This window comes from Cydia pomonella, chromosome 16, assembly GCF_033807575.1.
Source record: "Cydia pomonella isolate Wapato2018A chromosome 16, ilCydPomo1, whole genome shotgun sequence".
In the NCBI taxonomy this organism is placed as follows: domain Eukaryota; kingdom Metazoa; phylum Arthropoda; class Insecta; order Lepidoptera; family Tortricidae; genus Cydia; species Cydia pomonella.
The window spans coordinates 9,305,573-9,329,785 of NC_084718.1; the positions used below are offsets into that span (position 1 = coordinate 9,305,573).

General features: G+C 37.1%; 2 protein-coding genes across 3 annotated transcripts; both read right to left on the bottom strand.

Moving 5' to 3' along the window:
* Positions 1-823: 823 nt before the first annotated feature.
* Positions 824-9,540, bottom strand: LOC133526458 (uncharacterized). Its single transcript, XM_061863110.1, has 5 exons — positions 9,257-9,540; positions 8,378-8,495; positions 7,637-8,298; positions 6,590-6,801; positions 824-5,256 (listed from the first exon to the last, which is right to left on the bottom strand). Exons 1-5 carry the CDS (start codon positions 9,315-9,317, stop codon positions 3,958-3,960), a joined length of 2,352 nt encoding a protein of 783 aa, XP_061719094.1. The 5' UTR covers positions 9,318-9,540; the 3' UTR covers positions 824-3,957.
* Positions 9,541-13,807: 4,267 nt separating this feature from the next.
* Positions 13,808-23,951, bottom strand: LOC133526526 (uncharacterized). 2 transcript variants are annotated; one of them, XM_061863198.1, is made up of 5 exons: positions 17,879-18,538; positions 16,917-17,097; positions 15,442-15,495; positions 14,971-15,132; positions 13,808-13,957 (listed from the first exon to the last, which is right to left on the bottom strand). In XM_061863198.1, the coding sequence occupies exons 1-5, from the start codon at positions 18,138-18,140 to the stop codon at positions 13,918-13,920; spliced, it is 699 nt and encodes a 232-aa protein (XP_061719182.1). In that variant the 5' UTR covers positions 18,141-18,538; the 3' UTR covers positions 13,808-13,917. The 2 variants fall into 2 exon arrangements, with proteins under 2 accessions (XP_061719182.1, XP_061719184.1); XM_061863200.1 differs by lacking the exons at positions 13,808-13,957; positions 14,971-15,132; positions 15,442-15,495 and adding exons at positions 20,390-20,573; positions 22,548-23,951 and having other exon boundaries at positions 15,776-17,097; positions 17,879-19,564.
* Between the last annotated feature and the right edge of the window lie 262 nt (positions 23,952-24,213).

Here is a 24,213-nt window from a genome sequence, read left to right on the forward strand (position 1 = left end):
TCTCAAAATACTTGGGTTCTAATTTAAGGGTTCTCTATATAAGAAAGATAATGGTAGAATACATACAATATTTTTAAATTCAAAATCTCCCTGAACGGTTCTTTCACATGTAATTACCGTGTGTGTGTTCTAGTAATAAGTTAATAAAAAGTACAAATATTATGTTTTTCCTATTAAGAGAATGTCCTCTGAAAGGGAATGAGCGCTAAATCTATGTAGATCCAGCAAGAATTTTCAATAAAAAGATGTATTTTTTCTGCAAAGTAATCTGGAACTTTTTGTGTAGAATTTAATAAGCTTTAATGTCGCCTTAGAGAAATAGCCTATAGAGAATAGAGAATGTAGATTTTGAGTAAAAGATTAATTTCTTCAGGATGGTTTATACTACGTCGGTGGCAAACAAGCATACGGCCTGCCTGATGGTAAGCAGTCTCCGTAGCCTATGTACACCTGCAACTCCAGAGGAGTTACATGCGCGTTGCCGACCCTAACCCCACCCCCCTCGTACACATTTTCTAAGATGGCTGCGATTCCTCGAGGTCACTAAATGTCAAATGGTCTGAACATGAAAAAGGGGCTTTTAATTTACATACATACCAAGTTTCAGGACTGTTCCAGAGATTTCGAGGTTTGCCCTCTTCCAATTGTGCTATTAACTGCAACTGCCGACACGTGTGTTGCTCATTTGTCCGCTAAATTACTTGGTAATCATGTCGTATGGGCCGGATACTATTCCTTATCGGCATGTTCCCCTGAGGCGCAAATCATATAAGACATACGAGGGTTGCACTAAATATTTCGGGAATAAAAATACACAAATGTATCGGGTAAAAATACTTTTACTGTTAATAAACAATACGACTGTACTTTCAAAGTATTCTCCTAACATATTATGGCATTTTTCCATACGTTCGAACCAATTATTCGAAACAGTTATTCCATTCCAAAGTAGTAGTCTCCGAAATGGCGTTTTTGAAGGCATCGACTGCTTCTTATGGCAACTGAAATCGTGAATCACGTAACTTTTCTTTAATTTTTGGGACTTAGGTCGGGGCTGTATGGCGGATGGTCCATTAATACGATATTATTATGATTTAATACTCCTGTGTTTGACGAGCGGTGTGTGGGCTGGCGTTGTCATGATGGAGGATGATGCGTCGGTTACAGTTATCTTTTCTAAGTATGCCGACGATTTCAGGCAGGCAAATCGTTGTGCACCAATCTGCATTAACAGTCCTCCTCCTCCTCAAGTGCAACAGTCGCAATATAATCGGACTTCGACACAAAAGTAGCCACCATCTTTTTCGCCGTGCTTCGAGAGCGAACAACCTTGGTTGGCTTCAGCTCGTTTTCATAAACCAAAACTTGAGACTGGTTTTTATTTTCAGGTTCGTATGCTTTCGTTTCATCTCCCGAAACGATATTAAAAACTGCGTTTGAAGTTCCATTGTTGACCCTTTCTCGATTTTTTCAGCACCAAATGACTAAGGCCGTCTTTTGTTCTTCGGAAAGTAGGTGCGGGATCCAACGGGTAAACAGTTTTCTTACGCCTAGTTCTGTTCACAAGATTGTTTGAATTTGACTCATTCCAATCCCTAAACATGACTGAATTTCACGATATGTGACATGTCGATCTTTCTCAATCAGGTTCCGACTTGCGTCGACGTTTTCTTGGATGACCGCAGATTTTGGCCGATCTTTACGCACATCATCACTAAAGATTAACACGACCGCGATGAAATTCGGAAAACCAGCCATAAATAGTCGTCTTTGATGTAACTTCCTCCCCAAATGTTGAAGTCATCCGCTCTAATCTTGGTTTGTGTAACCACTTTTAAAATCGTTAAATATCACCGCTCTTAAATTTTCCCGCGTTATTAGTTCCATTTTGTCAACAACCACTCCGCTTAGACAACAAATTAAAAAAAATTGTTGTTTTTTTTTCAAACTGCCAGTTGTGTTGAGTTGTCAGCCCTTTATGATTATAAAAATGTTGAATTTGAATGATAATTGTATAATTAAATAAGCGATTTCCGAATCTTTCAGTGCAAGCCTCCTATATGTAGGTATCTACTCTACTATAGGAAATAGGTATATAACTATGCTACTAGAAAACAAAAAGGACATTATCATGGTTATCGATATCGTTAATTATAATATTTCTCCAGATTCAAGTATGTTATCCTGAACAAAAAATATGAGTTTATTTCTTGGATTTTTAGATATGTGTTTATGAATAATGACAAAAAATCCTTCATAATTTAGTCAGGTCCATCCTGTTTTAGGCCTTCGCGTGTTTTATTCTGTCGTAGTTTGGTTGTCTCTGTCAGACTGTCACCGAAAGTAGATTAAAGTCCGGAGCTTGGTAAAATTAATAAAAAATATCCCATTCGTAATTAATTATTGAGTAAAATCAGCGATTATAAAATGATATATCATGATTTTGTGGTTCGACAAACATGTAAGGATTTTTAGGGTATCGTAGTCACCTAGAAACCCTTATAGTTTCGCGATGTCACGCCCTTATAATTTCACGCGTCTGTCTATCCGTCCGCGATTTTGCTCCGTGATCGTTAGTACTAGAAAGCAACAATTTGGCATGGATACATAAATCATGTATGGCGCCAGAACAGTACAAAAAAAATGTTTTATATAGGGTATTTCCCATACAAAATGATATTTTCTTTTAGGTCTTTCAAAACCAATAAGTTATATTTTCAGAAATCATAGCTCCGAAAGAAAAAAAAATGTGACCCCCCCAACTAACTTCGAACCATATGTCGAAAAAATCGTGAAACAAAAGCTTAGTAAATACTTTCATGATCGGCCCAGCCGTTTTTAAGTTATTGCAAAAATCTTCTCTTCTTAGTAAAAAGACGTACAACGCGCTACGAAGGTACTCATTTATACTTGGAATGTACTTCTATGATACTTACTTATTCTATGATACCTACATGATACTTACTTATTCATAGCCCCCGTTTGGCCTGCTCTGACAGAATGGTAACTACGAAATCCTACACTGAGCGCGGCCCGACATGCTCTTGGCCGATTTTATTAAGTCCTTGGAAAAAAAATGTTCCTGAATCCAAGGAAACATTATCATTTCATTGAGGCATTATAAATGCACATGTGTACATGGGTTCGTACGAGTATCATAAAAAGAAATTACATTATTCAAATCTTTATTTACATGCCAAAACCCGTTCAAACGACACCATTTGAACCCAACTAAATTGGTCGATGCGACCTGCATGTAACTGTTATTGCGACAATTTATACAGCTTTAGTTCGGCGCTATTCGATATGCTTACATCAGTCGACAATTATAATAATCGGCTCAAAACTTGCGACTTAAATGGAAATGTTAGAAGCGAGTTCAAAATATGGAAATCCCGTATCGAGGAGATTAAGTTGGCTATAATGGAAGTGGGAATACTAGCAGCAGTGCAAGCGGCGTGATCGCGTCCCTTGCGCTCGAATTCACTACTTGCTGATGGTACGTAAGCTAAGCGAGATGCAGCCGCCGTACCGCGCCGCCGGCATCGCCGCGATGCGGCCCTGCACGTCGCGCGTTATGAAATGGGAATTAAATTGTCTGTGAAGAATACAACAGGATTACCGTTTATTCCTTCTTCTACACGAAAGGATATCTAATTCTGCGCGGCCTTCATTTCCCCTTTACACACTGAGCGTTGCAACAATCTTCTAATGTTTGCAGCAATAGTCACGATGCAGTTTGTGAAAACTGGCAGGCTCGGTTGCAGGACGGAGCCTACTGCGCGGGTATCCACTGCACTGCAGCCGGACTTGGCATGCTGCTCCGAGTTTGTGTATCGTAAACACTCGCTGGATTACACCAAGCAGACCCTGTTTAAGAATTGGTTTTATTTATTATTCGAAGTTAATACTTAGAAAGTTCTTTTGTTTTGGTTTTCTAAAAACGTTTTTTACATGCTAATCTATAGCCCATTTTTCGAACTGATAATCGGTGTTGGCGCCACTGTCAAAGAAATACTTTTTTGACCTTACGAAAGTGGATGCTTGAAACATATGAGGTTTATTGTCGATCTTATTGAAATAATCAATTTTAACGTTGTCGTGATCCTTTTTTACTGGTATCACGGCGTCTTTTTTACCTTTTTTATGTGACGTTAAAAATATTGGTTTTAGTGTGGATACCACACTACGCAGAACATGAATGTTTGTGTTGAGGTGAATGGATCCGGGTACTTTATTTACTAAAGTGATGTTTCTTCCATTTTTAGATTGTTTGTTAAGTTCTTCTGTTTTCTCATTAAACCCTTTGTTTGATAAATTTGGATGTTTATTAGATCTGGCTAATTTGCCAATAACATCGTCGAACTCTGCGAAAAGCATATAATCTTTAGTTTTTATTTTCGGTTTCTGCGATACGACATTTTTTGCACTAAACCGCGGCAGCAGGCTAACATTAAGGCTAACGTTTGACAGTTTATCGTTATGGTTTTTTATCGTTCTGCCATGTATCTGATTTCGTATTGCCCCCATTGTATTGATAACATTTTCAAGTTCTAACCAACTCAACACAGGCGCAGACGTTGCTCCCTGAACCTGGTTTTCAAGTTCATACAAATTTTCATTGCTGGCTATTAAATCTTCGTATTTTGTAAAATTTTGCAATCTCAAACTCAGTGGAGATCGTACAAATCTTTCCCAGTAAGTACGCGCCGCATAACTATTCTCACTGAAAAATGGATGTGCAGTTTTAGGGTCCTCAGCTGGTTCAATTTTGATGTTAGCTCTAAGGACATCTGCAGAATCCAATCCTCTAATAAGTTTTGCTATTTGTTTTCCTAATGTACTGTAATAAGAGTCGTCTTCTTTGTTTTTTTTCGAATCGAATCGACGTCGTGTGGGATAATCGAGACGACCTGGCGTGATGGGATGTCTTCTCTTAGGTATAGGAGGCTTTATGCCCTGAAATTGTTCATGTTTCCGAGGATTTACCATATTGGGCGGTTTTGATGTGCTTTTGTTGCTTTCATTGGTGTTCCGATGAATAAGTTCACTTATATATTTGAAGTCAGGGCCGGCGTCCATTTTGTCACCTTGTTCGAAGAGGAAGTTATTGTCTCCCATAAACATGTCACTGTAGTCATCTTCCTGGACGTATGGCTTCATAGGGTAATCCATAGGTGGCATAGGTGGTAGCGGTGATGGTTTGAATACTTGTCTCGTTTGTGGTTTGTTTCGATTTTTGATAAGAGGAGGACGCTGTGGATAAAAAAATAAACAAAAAATAACAATAAAATAATACAGTCAAATGATAATTCATCCACCTGTTAGAAATGTTGTGGTAATTTAAGATTTACTCATATAAAATATTTAGTAATGCACGACTACTAAAATAGATCTAGTAATAAATAATTATTTTTCATCGATATTTTACACCAAACCATTATTTTAAATAAAAGGGATATACACGGTGGTCACGAGGAACCCGAAAGATTTTAACCACGTACTTCTGAGGCCAAAAGAAGGAAAAAATGTTATATGAGTTTCACTAAATTTCGCAAAAAAAAGAACCCAGGACCATCGGTTTCATAGGCACGGTCACTACCGTGATTCTTACGTTTTTTGTTACCTACTTCATATTGGACTAATGCTTTAATTACTATATTTTTATGTTTTCTTGGATATTTGTGCCACCTAACTCTAGTTTTAATTTTAGTTTTACCAGGCTTCACTGAAAATTAGCGTCACGTAGTGTTTCCTAGCTAGGACTCACTTCGTCGCATCAAGCTGAGTGAAGACCTTTTAGCACAATTTTCTGTTCGTTTGTATATTACATTTGTGTATGATAATTTATGTTCTTTTCGTGCTAATAATTTTTTCTTATCTTGTCTTATCTTATCTACCCACTAGGCCAGACCGGTCGTCAAGACAGATAAGATACAACTATCAAGTTCTGCACGTGAACACCAGGATGCCGGGTGGACCTCGGTTTCAACGAAATATTTATCGAAATAGTGTATCTTTATTGTATCTCTTGAGTAACTCAGTGTATCTTCAATAGAAAGAAACCAGTTTACCTATCTCTAAAACGAGTTATTTTAGAAAAAAGGGCCAGCTGCCATAATGGCGTCAGGATGGCGGGTAAACCTATAAATTAAATCTTGCATTATAAATTATAAGTATGTAGTTTTTTTACTAGCTCGTTTTAGGGAGAGGTATACTGGTTTTCGTTAAGGGTACACAAGTCACAATTTGAAAACAAATATTTCGTATAAATTCGCTGAGGCCTACCCGCCACCCTGACGTTCTACAGTTTTTACACCTATCTGTTAAATCAAAATTCTTCTCTAGTAGGATTCTTTGCTAATAACTCTTTAGTTGTGAAGCTAAACTGTTAAACTGTTATTTTAATGTGTCCTCATTCACAATTTTAATTTATAATTTATAAGGTTGGCATGTTCAGTTCAATTGTTTGGTTCAGTAACAATAGGAACTAGTACGAGTATTCTATAAAATTATATTATACTGTATCCTTGAGCAAATGTTACGTGTGTGTGTATGTTTTACGTTATAAGTATTAGGCATCACTTACGAATGTATTAAGCAATTTGTGAGTACGCAAGACTTTCTTGACGTCGGTCTGCGTGTCGGTCGGCGCGGTGGTCGACGGCGCAGGCGGCGATGCCGTCGTCGGCGCTGGTGACGGCGTGGCCGCGCCCGTAGGCGTAGTCGGGGCAGACGTTGTTGGTTGCTGCATTGATGCCGCTACAGTAGTTTGACCATTTTCACTATAATCTGGTGGACCTGAGACAGTGTGATTATCGTATAAGAGTTTTACTTGTAGTTAAAACAACAACATTTATAATGTGTAGAATACACGTTAATTAGGATTAAAATTCCATAGTGTAGGCTTCTCCGACGGAGAGAGGCAAGACACTGCGAGTTATTGTGAACTATGTAAAATAAAATATCTGTAACTCATTTTATTGTAAAAGGGATTATAGTATTTTAAAAATTACCTCATCATCATCATCATCATCTCTTGCGTCATCATTTTATCGACTTCGAGTTAGGGGCTCCATACATGGTACGATTCATCTTTACAATCCGTCGTTACAGACTGACGGAAACGACGGATTGAGTGTATGTTAATATCGTTCACGATTTACTTAATCGAAGACGATATCGGAAATCGCAACAAACCCCGTGCAATCATGAATATCGTAACGATGAATCGACATCAAGCGAAATGGCATGGATAAATTATAAATGAATTCATTGATAAAGTCGCTATGCACTTTTACGGTCGATGGTACCTACCTATGGATGGCTCTATGCGTTTAACGAGTTCATTTTTGTCTAATTCTGACGCAGGCGCACTTGCTGCACTTAATGCACGCGCTGCATTCCTCGATCGCGCATCGATTGTAGATAACGACCAATTGCTCAAAATTCACCATCCGGTTTGAGGGAATGCTTATGAGCAAAAAATCGACCAGAATGCAAAGGAAAACTTGGCTAAAATCATCAAAATAACGCTATATGACAAAAAAATGTGACTTGAAAACACATAGGTAAGTGGTACAAACAAGTGAGGTACAAAAAATACTATTAATAAGTAATTCGTTAGAAAACATACCCTGAGGGATTGGAGGGATGGGTACCAAAGGGTACATCGGTATAGGCGGGGCGGGTAGTCCCAACGGCGGGAAAAATGCCGTTCCCATATTTGGCAAGAAAATAAATGACGGTAGCGGTGGTTTAGGTTTTTTGCTGAACATGACTATCTGCCTATGGGCACCATCTTTTTCGGCTCCGGGCGGCCCGTTTGGGGGGGACGGGCGCGGGCCCCACTCGATACGCTCCCAGCTGCCCAGGTCGCCTCTCGAATCATCGGAGTCTGAATCTGACGAGTCGGAACTGGAGCTGGATTCTTCCTCACTGTCCTCGTCATCATCCCTAATTGTCTTTTTACGCGAACTACGTTTTTTAGACTTCCTTTTTCTGTTATTATGTCTTCGTGTGAGGAACGATTCTATCGGTGCACCGCTCCTTCTCGTACCCGTTTTCAAGGGCTCGTCGTCTGTTTTATTGACCACTTGGCTTTCTATAGTTTTAAAGAACTGGTTATAGAGCCAGTCGCTGAGGTCGCCGTTGTCGCTGTCTTGAGCGGGTTCGGCAGTGCTGGCAGTTACCACTGGCGGGGGAGACGGTACTACTGGATGTACTAGCGCGCTACTGCTTCCGTAGGTGTATCCAGTAGGTGTCATATGGCGTCTATAGTCTTGCGTCAGTTTAGTGCTGAAAATTATATTATTATTAGCATAATATTCTTACCCTTCCTATTTGAATTGAAATGTGAAAAATATGCAAAAATTACTTGGGCTCGCATATCTTAGAGTCTGTGTCGAAGTAATATCCGGGGTAGCAGTGGCAGCCGACGACGCAGCCCGGGAAATCGTCGATGCAGTACTCAAACCTTCCGTGTACACCGCACTCTACGACAAATCCCACAAATCAAACCATAAATCATCAGATAACGCACAGCTGTTGAAGGTAAGACTATGTAATTAGAAACTCATAATTTTATGGTTCACTAAGAAAACTTTTATGAAATTCAATCTCTTAAGACGAAAGTGGAGGACCTGCGTAAAATCGCCTTTTAATACTAATGTAAAATATTTTCCTCTCTAGATATTTATTATTTTTATATTAATTATTTCAATTAATTTTAATTTTACTATGAATCGTAATTTCATTGTTGAAAGTATTATGCCAATATTATTAATAATTTATTATTCATATTAACGATGGTACTAACAATGTTTCATGGAATTCTGAAGGTTCCGAAATATATATATATATATATATATATATATATATATATATATATATATATAAAATAAATTAACATTATTGAAAATATAATCACAAAATTTTATGTATTTTAATCATAGCTATGCCCGACCGTTTGATTTATTAGATTTTTACTCCATTATAAGAGTAAAGAGCTTTTAAAAACTACTCTTATAATAATTAAAAACTCGTAAAATATCAAACGGTATGATTAAAATACATCAAATTGTTAAAAAAATATTTTCCAAGGAAAATTAGGATTACATTTGTATGATGGATCGATGGTCCCCTTACGTCTTAATAAGCCCTAAGGGGTTAAAACAACGTTGAAAGTTTTTAAGAACGTGCAAGTGGACAAAAGAAAGACGTCTGCGGAGGCTAGTTAATATATGATAATATTTACCATAATGTCCAGGAGCGGCGTCACATATTGCATGTAGTATAAAAAGTATTAAAAAAAACATTTGGATGAGATACAAAAGTTAAAAATTGATAACGTTAGCATAATGCTACTAATATAAATTACATATTCTGCTGTAGTTATAAATTGTCCACTCAAATTATCATTTTATTAGAATTATACGATTTTTACTTCACTATGTGTCACTATACCCGATGTTTGATGATAACTACTAAACATTCTCAAACGAAATTAAAAAATGAATCTCTGGAACTAGTTAATACAATGGCGAATTTCTTAGTTACCTTTTGGAGCGGCACAATGGACGCATTGAAATGATAATAGTGTAGGATAATGGAATCTGTTTATCTAAGGATTTCAGCTGGTCAATCAGTAACTTCATGCAAAGTTATTTTATCTAAAAAAAGCAGATATCACGCATGACTTCAATTTAATGTCATTGATTGTGCTGTTGCAAATTTATTGATGTAAATTTAGATTATATTTTATGTTGTATTTATTATATCAATATGTTTTAGTTTACCAAATCTAAATACTGTTTGATATTTAAATTCAAATTAATTATTAGGGACCTAGTACGAAAACGTATCTGTTGTATTCATATTTTAAATTTTGTATACACGGTGTTTTTTTAAACTCCGTTAACTTCGGGGTAGTACATTTATGAAAACTGAATGACATAGTACCTATGTATGACTACCTAGTTATTTTTTTTCGTCAAAAAGTTATTATAAATACTGTATACATATAGTTTTGTTGTAACATGGGCATATATTTTAAACTTTTGGTTAAGTTGAAAAGAAAGAAAACAGTTGAAAAATTTGACATATCAATATCATTGCGAATATTGATCGTCCGAGATACTCGTAGTTTAGTAGCAAATGCATAAACTCATACTAAACACTAATCAATATGTAAACAAACCCTAAGGCAATTTAATTTAATATACACCTTCATAGGGACCTTATTAAGTACATAAAATATAAATAAATTTTATAATATCTCCGAAATGGACTTAATTAGAGTACCGATGTTTTTATACCACGACGGTGGCAAACAAGCATACGGCCAGCCTGATGGTAAGCAGTCACCGTAGCCTATGGATGCCTGCCACACCACACCTCCTTTGAGAAAGTAACTTAATTTAAGCTTAGGAATAAATCCTTAAAATAAAAGGAGTTTAAACAAACACCGCACATCACGTACATGAAACGAATTTGAAACGAGACACATCGCTTTTGACTCACAAAGATCAAATCCATTGCAAATTCAGATCAAATGCATAATCCATACGAAAAAGTGTCTATCGCTCAAGTATGCAAGAGCTACTTGATAAATATTTATAACAATATTAATATTATAGATATAACTTTTATATTTAAGTTAGGTACTTATTACAATCAGAATACGACTGGATATATTTAATTCAGGGTACACTCACGTTTGTACGCAGGTATATACTACCTATATAGTCCTCAATGCTCTGTTGGCCATCTAAGTAAGAACGGATAGGAGACTTAAACTATTTTATACTTTTCCATTTTTTTTTAAATTTATACTTGTTCCAATTCATGACTACTTATTGATGAATGTCGTAATGAACATAAAAACCTACTGTTAATGTAAGAATAATAAAAATATTCATATTTCATATTTTATAACTTACCTCTTCATCATTATGACACGTTTATTTTTTAATATTGAATATTGAAAAACCGTCCTTAATAAGTTGTCTGAATGGAATGGAATAGCTACATCAACAATTATAAAATACAATTCATTGAAAATATTAATGCAAACTGAAGTATTATTGTTTAAAGAAAAAGTAAGTAAAATATTATTATTACTTACAAATGTATAAAGTCTCTAAATATCGAATTACAAAAAAAGTAAAATAATACTAATAAAGCACAGATATAAAAAAGTCTAAAATTATTTAGAGGTGTAAATATCTCTAAATGTCGGAACTAAATGGTTTTTATCAAATTATCCTTAGAGATGTATACAGTCTCTAAGAGTAAAAATTCCGTAAAATTAAAACATTCATTAGGATAAAAAAACATACGAGAACCGAATAAGGTGTCTCACTGAAATTATACTCAAAAATAAAGTTAAATATAAATAACAATTACTTGTTGTTTTTCTTATTTTTTCGCATCTGTATTAAAAAACGTCGTTCGATATACATGCGGAAATGTCATTCTTCACTCGTCCCGAGTCTTTCCACTCGCCTATGGCTCTTGGCAAGATTTATCTCGCTGCTCGTGAAGTTATGACATACTTCCCGCACTAGCATCGAAATGTACTTATGTCGCGAATATCGCGAACCGGCTAATAGTTGCCAACGTCATGGAGTAGATGGCGCTAGTAGTCACGTTTAAGTTATAACTCTTTCTACGTTATTGTGATTTGTTTAGGTGAAGAAGGAAGACCCGAACAACAGTAGGAAAAGGAGGTTGTATGCGAACAAATCTACGGGGAGTGATATTTGGTTTTGGATCTATTCAAGGACTTTCTTATGGTGTTATTAGAATAATGAGGTGTCTCTTGCAGATTGTGACTAGTGGACTGCAGTATTCAGAGTGAACAGTGATCCGAGGGAATTATTGATGGCTAATATGAACTTAAGATAAACTTACTTTGAGGAATCGCTATGAGGGGTCGCTATAAGGGGAGGTTTGGAGGCGACTATTACGCGCAAGAAACCAGGTGGATAATCATGTGAAACTCGTGTTATATGCAGGTAATAAAGTAGGGCACCAGTAATATATTTACTAGTCAAAACCGAGAAAAATGGAAATCGAGGGGGGAGGCCGTTGCTCAGCAGTGGGACATCGAAATTCGAACTTAATAATATTAATATTATTTTTAATGGGTTTACAAAGTTTATTCTCCCTCGACATATCTTGTAGGGGAAACCCGGGCAATACGCATAATGTGGGTAAGAAGAATAATCGATTTTTCTAAATATCGGTAATATATGGCGCTTTGACACTCGCTGCCATGATTCGGCATGTAGTCAGCGACGCCATGACAGTTTGACCAAAACAATGTAAGCGCGCGTTTTTCGTGAGGAGAAAAAAAAAGAATTTGTGCTATTTCGTTACGATTTTCGCAAAGGCTTGTGCATTAAACTTTAAACTATGTATGAAATGTATAAGTATATGTTTTATTTGTTCAATGACATATTTATTTAAGTAAAATTTGTGAGCTGTTTTTTTCATAGCCTACAAATATTACCTCTGGTTTTAAATATATTAAGTACCTACTTATTTTCAACATTAGGAATTATATTTTATATATTTATATATCTATAACGTTAACTGCCAATAAAATGAAATATGGTAATTTACTTATTGCTGCAAAGGTGTTAAAAGGTTAAGGTGTGGCGTGTACTTGTTTTTCATGCATATTAATATCAATTTAAGATATAGTAAGACTTCCAATTAAAATAGTTTCCATTATTTCTATACTTACGTATATTCGTTCCCTCGGGTAGAAACAAAACTCTTGTTTCGGTAACTGCTACATCAATTCAATTAAACTATTCAAAATGTCTTATTTGGAATCTCTTGCTTCATGGTTCCTTATCTTTGGTAAAAATAATATCGACGCAGTGTACCATCTATATTATGCTCGTTCCTCATAGATTCGGCATGATGAGTTTAATGAAGAGTACAGTCGATCTACAGCTATAAAATCTTGTTTATTAGGTACTAAATTTAATTTTAAGACAATTTAAATATTTTAGTTTTGTAATAGGCCAATAATTTGGGTAATCATGTCATTATATTATAGTACCTATATATCATTAAGTAGATATAAAATATAAATCTGTATACACCGTGTTTTTTCCGTTAATATCAAGGGTGCACTCTTGAGCTTAAATTAAGTAACTTTCTCAAAGACACCTTATTCTAATTAACTCCATTTCGGAGATAATCAATAATTTATTTTTATCTTATAAGGCCCTCACGAGCGTATACACTTGCCTTAGGGCCTGTTTACATATTGATTAGTGTTTAGTACGAGTGTGTGTGTACATTTGCTACTAAACGGAAATAAATACTATCTCGGATGTTCGAAATGACATTGATATGTCATAGTTTTTAATTGTTTGGTTGAATTAAATGTAATACCCGTATTACAACAACGCTATATGCAAAATATTAATTTAATTTTAAACGTACTCACCCATACCCCGGAGTTAATAGAATCTAATAAAAACACGGTGTATATACATATCGTTTGGCCGAGAACTATCTCATTTCAAACATAGACACAGATCATACTGTCTTTGTCTTACTCTAGTACATACTAGCACTCAAAAGGAAGGGAAGAGTATAACTTTCCTGGTCCTTACTAACTGACAAGTTGTGTTTGCCAGACTATACATATATATATGAATGTATAAGGTGTGGGGTACAAGTACAGGATATAAGGATATAAGGTACTCCTCTATGTATATAAAAATTGGTAGTAATTAAACAGGTATTATTGGTTGACTAAAAAGGGTCTCAAACAAATCAAAAGTATCTTCGTAATTATTTTATTTTATAGTAATTTATTAAAAATTATGTTACTCTAGTTTTATCAAGCAGCAGGTACGTTAATTATAAATTATTTTATTAGTATGTTATTTCTTACACCTCGTCTCCAATGTCTGGAACTCCTTTTAAGCCCCTGTAACAAAGACAGAGAGAGAGTTTTAATTATTTATTTTCCAATATGGGAATATAACTAAACCTCTAAAACTGACAAAACATACAAGTCTGAACGGGTAGCACGATGTAGCCGCTCACCCGATAAGTAATACCACTGAGGGACTCGTCCGGCGGTACACACTGTGCGTGGGGTCGTCGCGCACGTCGTTCTGGGTTCTCAGAACGAGTAGCACGACATAGTCGCTCACGCCAAAAAATAATGCCACTGAAAAACCACTTACTGCTGCATTCCTCGTGCGCATGGTCGTCGTGCATGTATAGCGACACGCACACGCAGCCGGGCTTACAGAACGGGAAGCATGACACAGCCGCTAGTCTCGAGCAGGAACACGGATAAAGAGCTACGTACTTGGTGCATTTCTCCGCCGATCCACACTTGTTGCGCACGTAGGGCAGCACGCACACGCAACTGGGCACGCAGAACGGCTAGCACTACATAGCCTAAGTAGTGACATTACTAAAGAACTACGTATTTGGTGCACTCTTCCGGTGGTACGCACTTATGACGACATAAGCTGAAGTACAGACTTGTTGGGGAACTAAATTATGTGACAAAATATAATATGATTAATTAACAAATACAATTCTCACTATTTTGTTGATCTTACACAGATTTTCACTCCTTTTTGTGAAGAAGATATATTTTTTTCACAATCCAGCTGCGTGCTCGCGTTTAACGACAATCCTAAAGTAAAACCAGGCCCCGTAGCCAACGTGCTAATCGTTAACGCTCCGTAGCGTAGTCATCTCTCTTTATCACTCTTCCAAATTAGTGCGACAGTGACAGTAGCGTTTCCTTCGCTACGGAGCGTTAACGATTGGCACGTTGGCTACGCGAGCAGTAGTAAATAAAATCGCGATATAATGTTTAAACTAATTATATTACGTTTTGATTAGCATAAGACATGCCATCTAAGTAAAAATTACTTAGTTGGCATTACTAATCGACTATTTAAGTAAAGAGCTGCGTACTTGGTGCACTCCTCCGGCGGTACGCACTTGTGCGTGCGGTCGTCACGCACGTAGGGCGGCACGCACACGCAGCCGGGCTCGCAGAACGGGTAGCACGGCCGCAGACGATCACGCGGGTTGTCGCACGACACAGCCGCGCAGCCTGAGAAGCACGGCTCGTACCTGTTAAGGGGGTCTTGGTATAGAAAATGGTACTACCAACTTAACATATTAAAATGACTACTTAACAAATATCAATCATCAGCTCCGCCTGACATTATACCTGGTTTGCATATAAACAAATAAAGGTTTTATTTCAGCCAAAATGGAAAGTATTTAAAACTATTTAAGTAATTTACTGCAAAATTTAATATTAATATGATACGACAATCATGAGGTCTCAGTTCAAGGTAAAAGTAAATAGGTACCTATCTAGTAAGTTGTTTTTCAAGTTTTAGCACGGTACACAATGTGGCATTTCTTACAAATTACCTCTCACGCGGTCGATCACAATTCATTGCTGCAGGCGTTTTTTGCTCTTTCTCTCTGAAAAGAAAAACTTCTCGGTATTTAACATATCTAGGTACTTAAATATTTGTATCCATAAAAATTAGGTTTTTAGTAATTAAATTATAAAAACTCGAAGTTTAATGCAAACAAGCAACGCGGATGCGATTGCGATTCACACGTAGACAACTATAGACACACACTATACTGGTATGTGACTATATCACAGCCTTAGAGGCCTATTACAGAATACTTCCTTAACCAGAAATGTCACTTGATAGCTGCTGAGGGATAATATCCATAATAGTTTAGTCTTGGGCTATGAGTAGTAAAGTAAGTAAGTAAGTAAGTAAGTAAGTAAATATTCTTTATTGCACCAACAATTATACATTTTACATACATATAAAACTACAAATGAATTTTAAAGGAAAATAGAACCAGGTAACAACAGGCGGTCTTATCGCTAAAAAGCGACCTCTTCCAGACAACCTTTAGGTAGCAGGAAATTTCGAACTCATACAAAAGTTAACAGGTAGTGCAAGGAGCTAAATATGGAGACTATTAAATACAAACACACATACTACTTATATAAGTATTAAAACAATACCTAATATACTAATAAATATACAATATAATATAATACTATATATATATATATATATATATATTTATACTTACACATATACAATATATAAATGGCAACTTAAGGTAGAGATAGAAAGTATACTTTCAGCTGATTTTTGAAAATGGGGAGAGATTTAGCTAATCTTAATTCTACTGGCAGAGCATTCCATATGCCCGGAAGGTAAAAGAGCTCTTATAAAATTTTGAAGTAGATAAGGGAGGAGCAAGAATATGAGTCTGAGAAAATCTTATAGAAGAGAGATACTTGAAACGCTCTTTGAGATAAGGTGGTGTAGCGGGGTTAAAGAGAATGCCATAAAGGAGGGCAAGAACATGAGAGTCACGGCGAAGACGAATAGGAAGCCACTTGAGCTGAGAACGAAACTGAGATACATGGTCATATTTGCGCAAGCCAAATATAAACCTTATACAGAGATTCTGGAGGCGCTCAAGCTTATTCAGCTGATCCTGCGTAAGGTCAAGATAGCAAATGTCAGTATAATCTAATATGGGCAGTAAGAGAGATTGAGCTAGCGCAATTTTAGTGGCGTAAGGCAAGAAATTTCGAAGTCTGCGGAGCGATGCAATTGCAGAAAACATCCTCCTAGTAGTGTCGTTTTCTATAAAAATAATATTGTATCTGTTCGCTCGGTGGATGGACGACATTTGCAAGATTGCGAGTCACTGGATGAGATTAGCTCAGGACCGAAAGAAGTGGTGTACTAAGAGAGGTCTATGCTCAGCAGTGGGTGAAAAAGGACTGATATTATGAATGTATGCAATGTGAGGTGTCTACCGGAGACCAAAACATTATGTAAAGACAGGTAAGTGTTTACTCGTATATCTCCGTGCTCATCCCGCCGCCGTCGTAGCGGCGCTGCCCCCTGATCACGTTCTCGACGTCACTACCCTGGTCCAGCGCCTTCTTCCTCCAGTTCCGCCTGTCGTCGGTGAACGTGTGCTTGCCCTCCAGCTCCTGGTAGTCGTAGCTCGACGTTGTCTGAGCCACGATGTCATCTGGGAAGCGGATTCATTTTGCTTACTAAGCAATGTACGGTACCTACCTAACTACTAATCTTGAGTAGGTACCTATTTGACGAACATAAAAGTACCTAAACTACATACCCCATAACATTATTGGGTGGAGTTATCGTTTATATATACAGTACACTTCAATTAAATTAACGTGTACTTCCAATAAATATTTCTGGTAGGTGTGCAACCGTGCAATGAATACCTTAACTTAATATACACCGTGGAAACGAGTAACCCGACAGATTTTAACCACGCATTCCCGAGGTCATAAGGAGCAAAAATTATATTACTTTTGGTCAAATTCGGTAAAATAAATAAAAATTAAATTTGTGTTTGTGTGTGTGTTTCCTGCACTCGACACGCGGCACGGCGAAAAAAAGTTACAATTAATGAAAAGTATTTTTTACAAATAAATTTTGAGAGTTTCCTTTAAAACTTTAATGTCTGTCAGTAGGTATGTCTAAACCAAGTCATATAGTGGCAGCCAAAAAGGCCTTTTTCACTGAGTTATCACACACACAAATTTTCACAAGAATTGTCATTATTTCTAAAACAAGACCGATTTCAGAAAAAAATGACATTTTAGTCTCAACATAGAATAAACTTTTAAAATACGTCGGATTACTCGTCCCCGCGGTGTATGTGAAAAGTTAAGTTATTCATATGCCAAATAACTCATTTTTATGTCAAGTTAAACCAAAATTACTGTCACTACCTGCATCCAACGTTTATTACCGCGAATTAAAATAAAAACAACACTCACATAAAATAAAGGCCAATAACAAGAAAGAACGCATGTCCGATAGTTTACTTTTAGTAGGCAGTAACTTGTGTATAATGTGTCTAAGCAGTAATGGCCACCGTTTGCTCTGCACCATACTAGTTACTGTAACTCGTCGAATACACGCTAAACTTTGTTTAGAAAAAGATACGCCCGATTTTTTTATGGTACCGTAGTTAAGAATGCAAGTACCAATCGCGGAAACGATCTTTGTTCGTTTTCTTGAAATGAAATAGGAAAACATAGGTACGCATGTATCATCTCGATAACATGTTATTGGTTCTTGACTTCATTTTGCTGTGACTAATACCTATACTCCAATCAATGGTTTTTTTTCGTAAAGTAACGTTGTCTGGACGTAGGAAAGTTTTTTTGAAAATCATCTTTTAAGATAACGGGGTCGGGATAGGATTTAAGCTCGGAAATAATTTAAAAGTAGAAAAATGGGATGACAATGAATTAAAAGAGGGTAAATTTACTATGGCTGTGGGAGTCATGTGTAGAAGCTAGATTACACGAAGTTTATAGCTCACAAAGCCTCTAGTAATATAATCATACTAACTAACTATAGAGAGAGGATATAATAGACTTAATATCTATGATTTCAATTCACTTTGGCGTATTTTAATGATAATTAAATTATTCCAAGGTAAATAAAACAATTGAACATCCTATTATTTAAACTTTTATTTAACTTGTTACCCACATAACAAGTTCATCTACGTTTATTTCCTCTAAAAATATCCTGTGAAATAATAGTCCTCAGTTCAAACGATTTATAATTTGTTTGCTCCATCAAAACTTCTGACAAAGACTACTACAAAATTGTTAATTAATAAATACGTTTTGTTTGTCGTGTTCACACCTTCGCCCGGAAAGTGTGAATATTAAAAACTAGGTTCATATTAATTTTACTAAAATAAAACTACGAAAAATTTACATGCATGTAGAAAAATAAAACTGATCTTAAAGTTATAGAGGAAAATCATTACGATTTAAGAGTCACACGAACCTTGCCGCAGCCATACGAGTAAAATCGAACTTACGCTCTCATTTTAAAACGATAAGTTTTCATACTAAACTTCTACACGCTGAATTTTTTTATATTATAATTTTTAGCAATGAAAACTGATGCCAAACAGACGAGTAAATGTTACAAGAATGTTCATGTCGTTTCATGTAATTTAAGCATGTCATGTTAAAATGAGAGCGTAACTTTGATTGTATGGGAGCGGCTTTTTGGCGGCGGGTTCGTGTTACTCTTTAATTAAAGGGTAAAGCCCCGTAAGTCCCGCCATCGCCAGTCGTAGATATTCCATAAGCAGTACATTGGTGGGTTAATAATGGCAAGTAATTGTTTTCGCATTTCCAATAGGTAACTATAACACTCGTTTAGGCGCCCTGCGAGTTTCACTCTGCATTGTCTTCCTAGGCTGCAGCGCCCTTATAGGCGGAGGGGCTATCACTATATTGAAGTAGTTCCCCATCCTCGAAACATCTGACGAGAACTTCGTGTGTGGATTCGACTGACTTATCGAAACTGCTTCATTTTCTCTTACTTCTGGAACCTCTTCTTCTTTTTTCGCATAGTGCCGTTTTATATTGTAGTTGTGGTTTGTGTTGTATTTTTCAGAACGTCTTGTCGGCACCGGGATGCCCATTTGAGTTCTGTAAACCAATTAATCAATTAATTAACTATTCATATCATATCAATTATTATAAGTTATATTTTATTCTAACCTATTAGACACTCGTGCATGTATTCAAAATATGTCAATGTTTTTTTTATTAGCCTTAATCATTTGGGTGGAAGATGCTAAGTATATGGAAGGGAAACCAATTTACTCGCTATAAGGGAATTAGCAAGTTGTCTGTAGGTACTCACGCAGAGCAGTCTTGCAGCAGAACGCACTGATTCCTGACGAGCGGTCGCCGGGTAGCAGCGGGTAGTCTGTACTCACGGAGAGCACTCCGGCAGCACGCATAGGCGTGAGCGGTCGTCGCGCACGTATGGCTCCTAGCACACGCAACTGGGCTCACCTGTACTCACGGAGAGCACTCCGGCAGCACGCATAGCCGCGAGCGGTCATCGCGCACGTATGGCTCCTGGCATACGCAACTGGGCTCGCAGTACGGGTAGCAGCGGGTAGTCTGTACTCACGGAGAGCAGTCCTGCGGCAGCACGCACAGGTGTGAGCGGTCGTCGCGCACGTATGGCTCCTGGCACACGCAACTGGGCTCACAGTACGGATAGCAGCGGGTAGTCTGTACTCACGGAGAGCAGTCCTGCGGCAGCACGCATAGGCGTGAGCAGTCGGTGCACACGTATGGCTCCTAGCACACGCAAGTGGGCTCGCAGTACGGGTAGCAGCGGGTAGTCTGTACTCACGGAGAGCAGTCCTGCGGCAGCACGCATAGGCGTGAGCGGTCGTCGCGCACGTATGGCTCCTGGCATACGCAACTGGGCTCGCAGTACGGGTAGTCTGTACTCACGGAGAGCAGTCCTGCGGCAGCACGCACTGGTGCGTGCGGTCGTCGCGCACGTATGGCTCCTGGCACACACAGCCGGGCTCGCAGTACGGGTAGCACGGCCGCAGGTGGTTGCGTGGGTTGTCGCACGACACCTCCGCGCAGCCGCCGAAGCAAGGTTCGTATATCTCATAAGGCCAGAAGCATGCTGTAATATTAGTTAACAGTTAAGTAAATGGTGGTGTTCATTCTGAGACAAGTTTGGTATGGGAAAATAATGCATATGCTAATAGTAAATAAGACAAACATTTCATTTCATCTTTATTGAGATTGCAATTACTTATTAATACTAAACTTTTTTATTATTACCACCCAATTTTAATTGGTATAATTACATATTTATATTTAACAAATACATGTTCTGGTACTATTGTATTTAGAAAAATAGTACCTGGGCGACCGAGCTTTGCTCGGTTATAACTATTTATTGTAATATATGGTGGTGTATAGGTGATAATCTTAACTACATTTTTTTACTAAATTAAACTTGTCTAAAACAATAAAAATAAAAAAATTATATATAAAGATGAACATATAAAAAAAAAAAAGTTAACGGGCGAGATTCGAACCCGTAACACTCGTTTCTAGCCGTCCGCGTCTTAACCCGCTGGACCAGACGGACAGTGGCCGACAACAAGAAAATAGCGACCATATTCTGCGTCGAAAGAAAAACGCATGAAAACTCGAAAACACGCGTTTTCCCAAACATAAGACTAATCTCGATCGATTGTATACCCCCAAAAACCCCCATATACCAAAATTTAGCGAAATCGTTAGAGCCGTTTCCGAGATCACAGAAATATATATATATATATATATATATACAAGAATTGCTCGTTTAAAGGTATAAGATTCAGTGTCTCTACACCGAAAATAATTGGTATCATTAGTGTTGTCTAAAAAGCAATTGGTATTATTAGTGTATATCTCTATATACACTAATGATACCAATTGTTTTTTCTCTATACAATAATAGACCAGCCAAATTCAACTGGATTTATTGTTCCTTGTTATGATTTTGTGGGTACAACTTTGAATTCATGGGAGTTTTAAAATGGTGTACCTACTCATTAATTAAATAAATAAATATTATAGGACATTATTACACAAATTGACTAAGTCCCACAGTAAGCTCAATAAGGCTTGTGTTGAGGGTACTTAGACAACGATATATATAATATATAAATATTTATAAATACTTATACATAGAAAACACCCATGACTCAGGAACAAATGCTCATCACACGAATATGCCCTTACCAGGATTTGAACCCGGGACCATAGCTTCGTAGGCAGGGTCACTACCCACTAGGCCAAACCGGTCGTCATTAATTATGTACTATTTATTAGTAATTATGTAGTAAAATAATAAAATAAAAAATAGGACAGTATTAAAATCACACAGTAAGCTCAATAAGGCTAGTGTTTTGGGTACTTAGACAACGATATATATAATATATAAATATTTATAAATACTTAAATACATAGAAAACACCCATGACTCAGGAACAAATATCCGTGCTCATCACACAAATAAATGCCTCTGCCAGGATTCGAACCCGGAACCACCGGGTTCATAGGCAATGTTACTAACCACTAGGCCAGACGGTTTATCAATTTCAAAGTTGTCATCAAGGTTGTAGTAGGTACGATACTTTGTTTTCGTAATAATTAAATAGGTATTAGGTATTACCATCTACATAGTATCTTTACGAAAAACAGCTCGACTGCTACAGCGAATCCATGATTACTTTTATACTTAACTAAAACTTTTAAAAAGCAAACATTACACAAAAGCCACAATGACATAAAAATGTACTCCGAGGGTTCTTTACCAAGACTTAAATCTTAAAGCTCAGGGTCAACGTACGTAAGATTTCTCCAATCTTTTTACGCGACAGACATTATTAGGTGTCCAAGGCCACTAAATCAAGTTGCGGACACTAGACTTTCATTGTTCTTTCCCCGGCCGTTTCCGCAGGTCCATTACTGCTCCCCAGAGTGCCGCGATAGCCTAGACTTACAGTAATAGTCCCGACTTGGACATTGTTCGAGATAAACTCAACATTTTGTCAGAGATTTAGCGGCGGTATTGCTTCGGTTAAAAAAGGGGTAAAATCACCTTTCATGATCCTATCTTCGTCTCGACAGGAGCCGGGGCGCAGGAGAGTGACGGCCGCGAAACAAATGAGCGTTTTTATCCCTGACGCCATCGCACAACCAGTCGATACGAGCGGCTCAACGGAACTATATAGGATTTGTTCTGTTTTTCAACACAAGTGATATGGTTTGCTCGCGCGGAAAAGGGCAAATTTCTTTCTTTATTCCAATATCTTTATTTTTTAGATAAACTTTCTTTGACCAACCTTATTCTTCTAATAAGTAAACTTACAATATCGTCATAATAAATAAGTTAGGTATCATCCTATCTTGCTTGTTAACCTCAACTCTGTGTTTCAAATTTGCACGGCTACGCCGTTTGTATAGTAAGGCGCAACTAATTAAGTACAATTCAATATCTTATTTATCAAATAATTTATTTAGGTTACTGTACGTCTTGCTAGGATGTGAAACCATTTCTTGAAATATTGAGATCTTTATACCTTATTTACCTTACGTATGCGTAGGTAAGGAGCGTTGGGATAACTCAGTTACTCAATTACAACGTTGTGCAATGATTTATATTATTTACCTTATTGACATCCATGAATCTCAATTAATATGATACAGTGATAGCATGGGATAACGTCGCAGGAGAAGGGTGCTGGGTAAACATGGAGAGAGCCGGTTAAGCCTGGTCTGATTGAATTATTGCTTGCGTTGTAATTTCGAAGGTGCCGGGTCACGTTTCGTTACATTATTATGATAAATTTCACCCGGATATTTTACCTACGGTGTTTGCTGCTGCTTTGCTGTTCATGCCTTTATTTTCCACAGACCAGCTTATCGGTGTTGGTGGTATTTTGTATTGTAAACTGTTTTATTTTTATCTAATTGCTCGTCGTAAGATAACGAAATTACAACGCGTAGAGATTTTAATAAATGAAATGTGTTGTGTAGTTTCCAAGTATTCAGCTAAAAGATGTTTCCACACTTCCACTGCTATAAGTATTTAACTATTGACGGCTCCTTTTTATTTTAAACAAAAAAATATCGAAAAAATCTTATACCTTTAAACGAGCAATTCTTGTATATATATATTTCCGGGATCTCGGAAACGGCTCTAACGATTTTGCTGAAATTTGGTATATGGGGGTTTTTTGGGGTTAACAATCGATCTAGATTAAACTTATGTTTGGGAAAACGCGTGTTTTCGAGTTTTCATGCGTTTTTCTTTCGACGCAGAATATGGTCGCTAATTTCGTGTTGCCGGCCACTGTCCGTCTGGTTCAGCGGGTTAAGACGCGGACTGCTAAACGAGTGTTACGGGTTCGAATCTCGCCCGGTGACTAACTTTTGTTTTTTTTTTATATGTTCAAGTTTATATATAATTTTTTAATTTTTATTGTTTTAGACAAGTTTAATTTAGTAATAAAATGTAGTTAAGATTATCACCTATACACCACCATATTACAATAAATAGTTATAACCGAGCAAAGCTCGGTCGCCCAGGTACTTCAAATTGATGATATTATGTAGGTGCCTATTTCGGTACCTATATACCTGACAGGGTGTGTCTCTTATTATGTGTAGTCTCGTCAAATTAATTTTTCTAGAGCTTTATAGATTAAATAGAATATATTTAATTGTGTAGGTAGAGGATTAAGAAAATATTCGTAGGTACCATT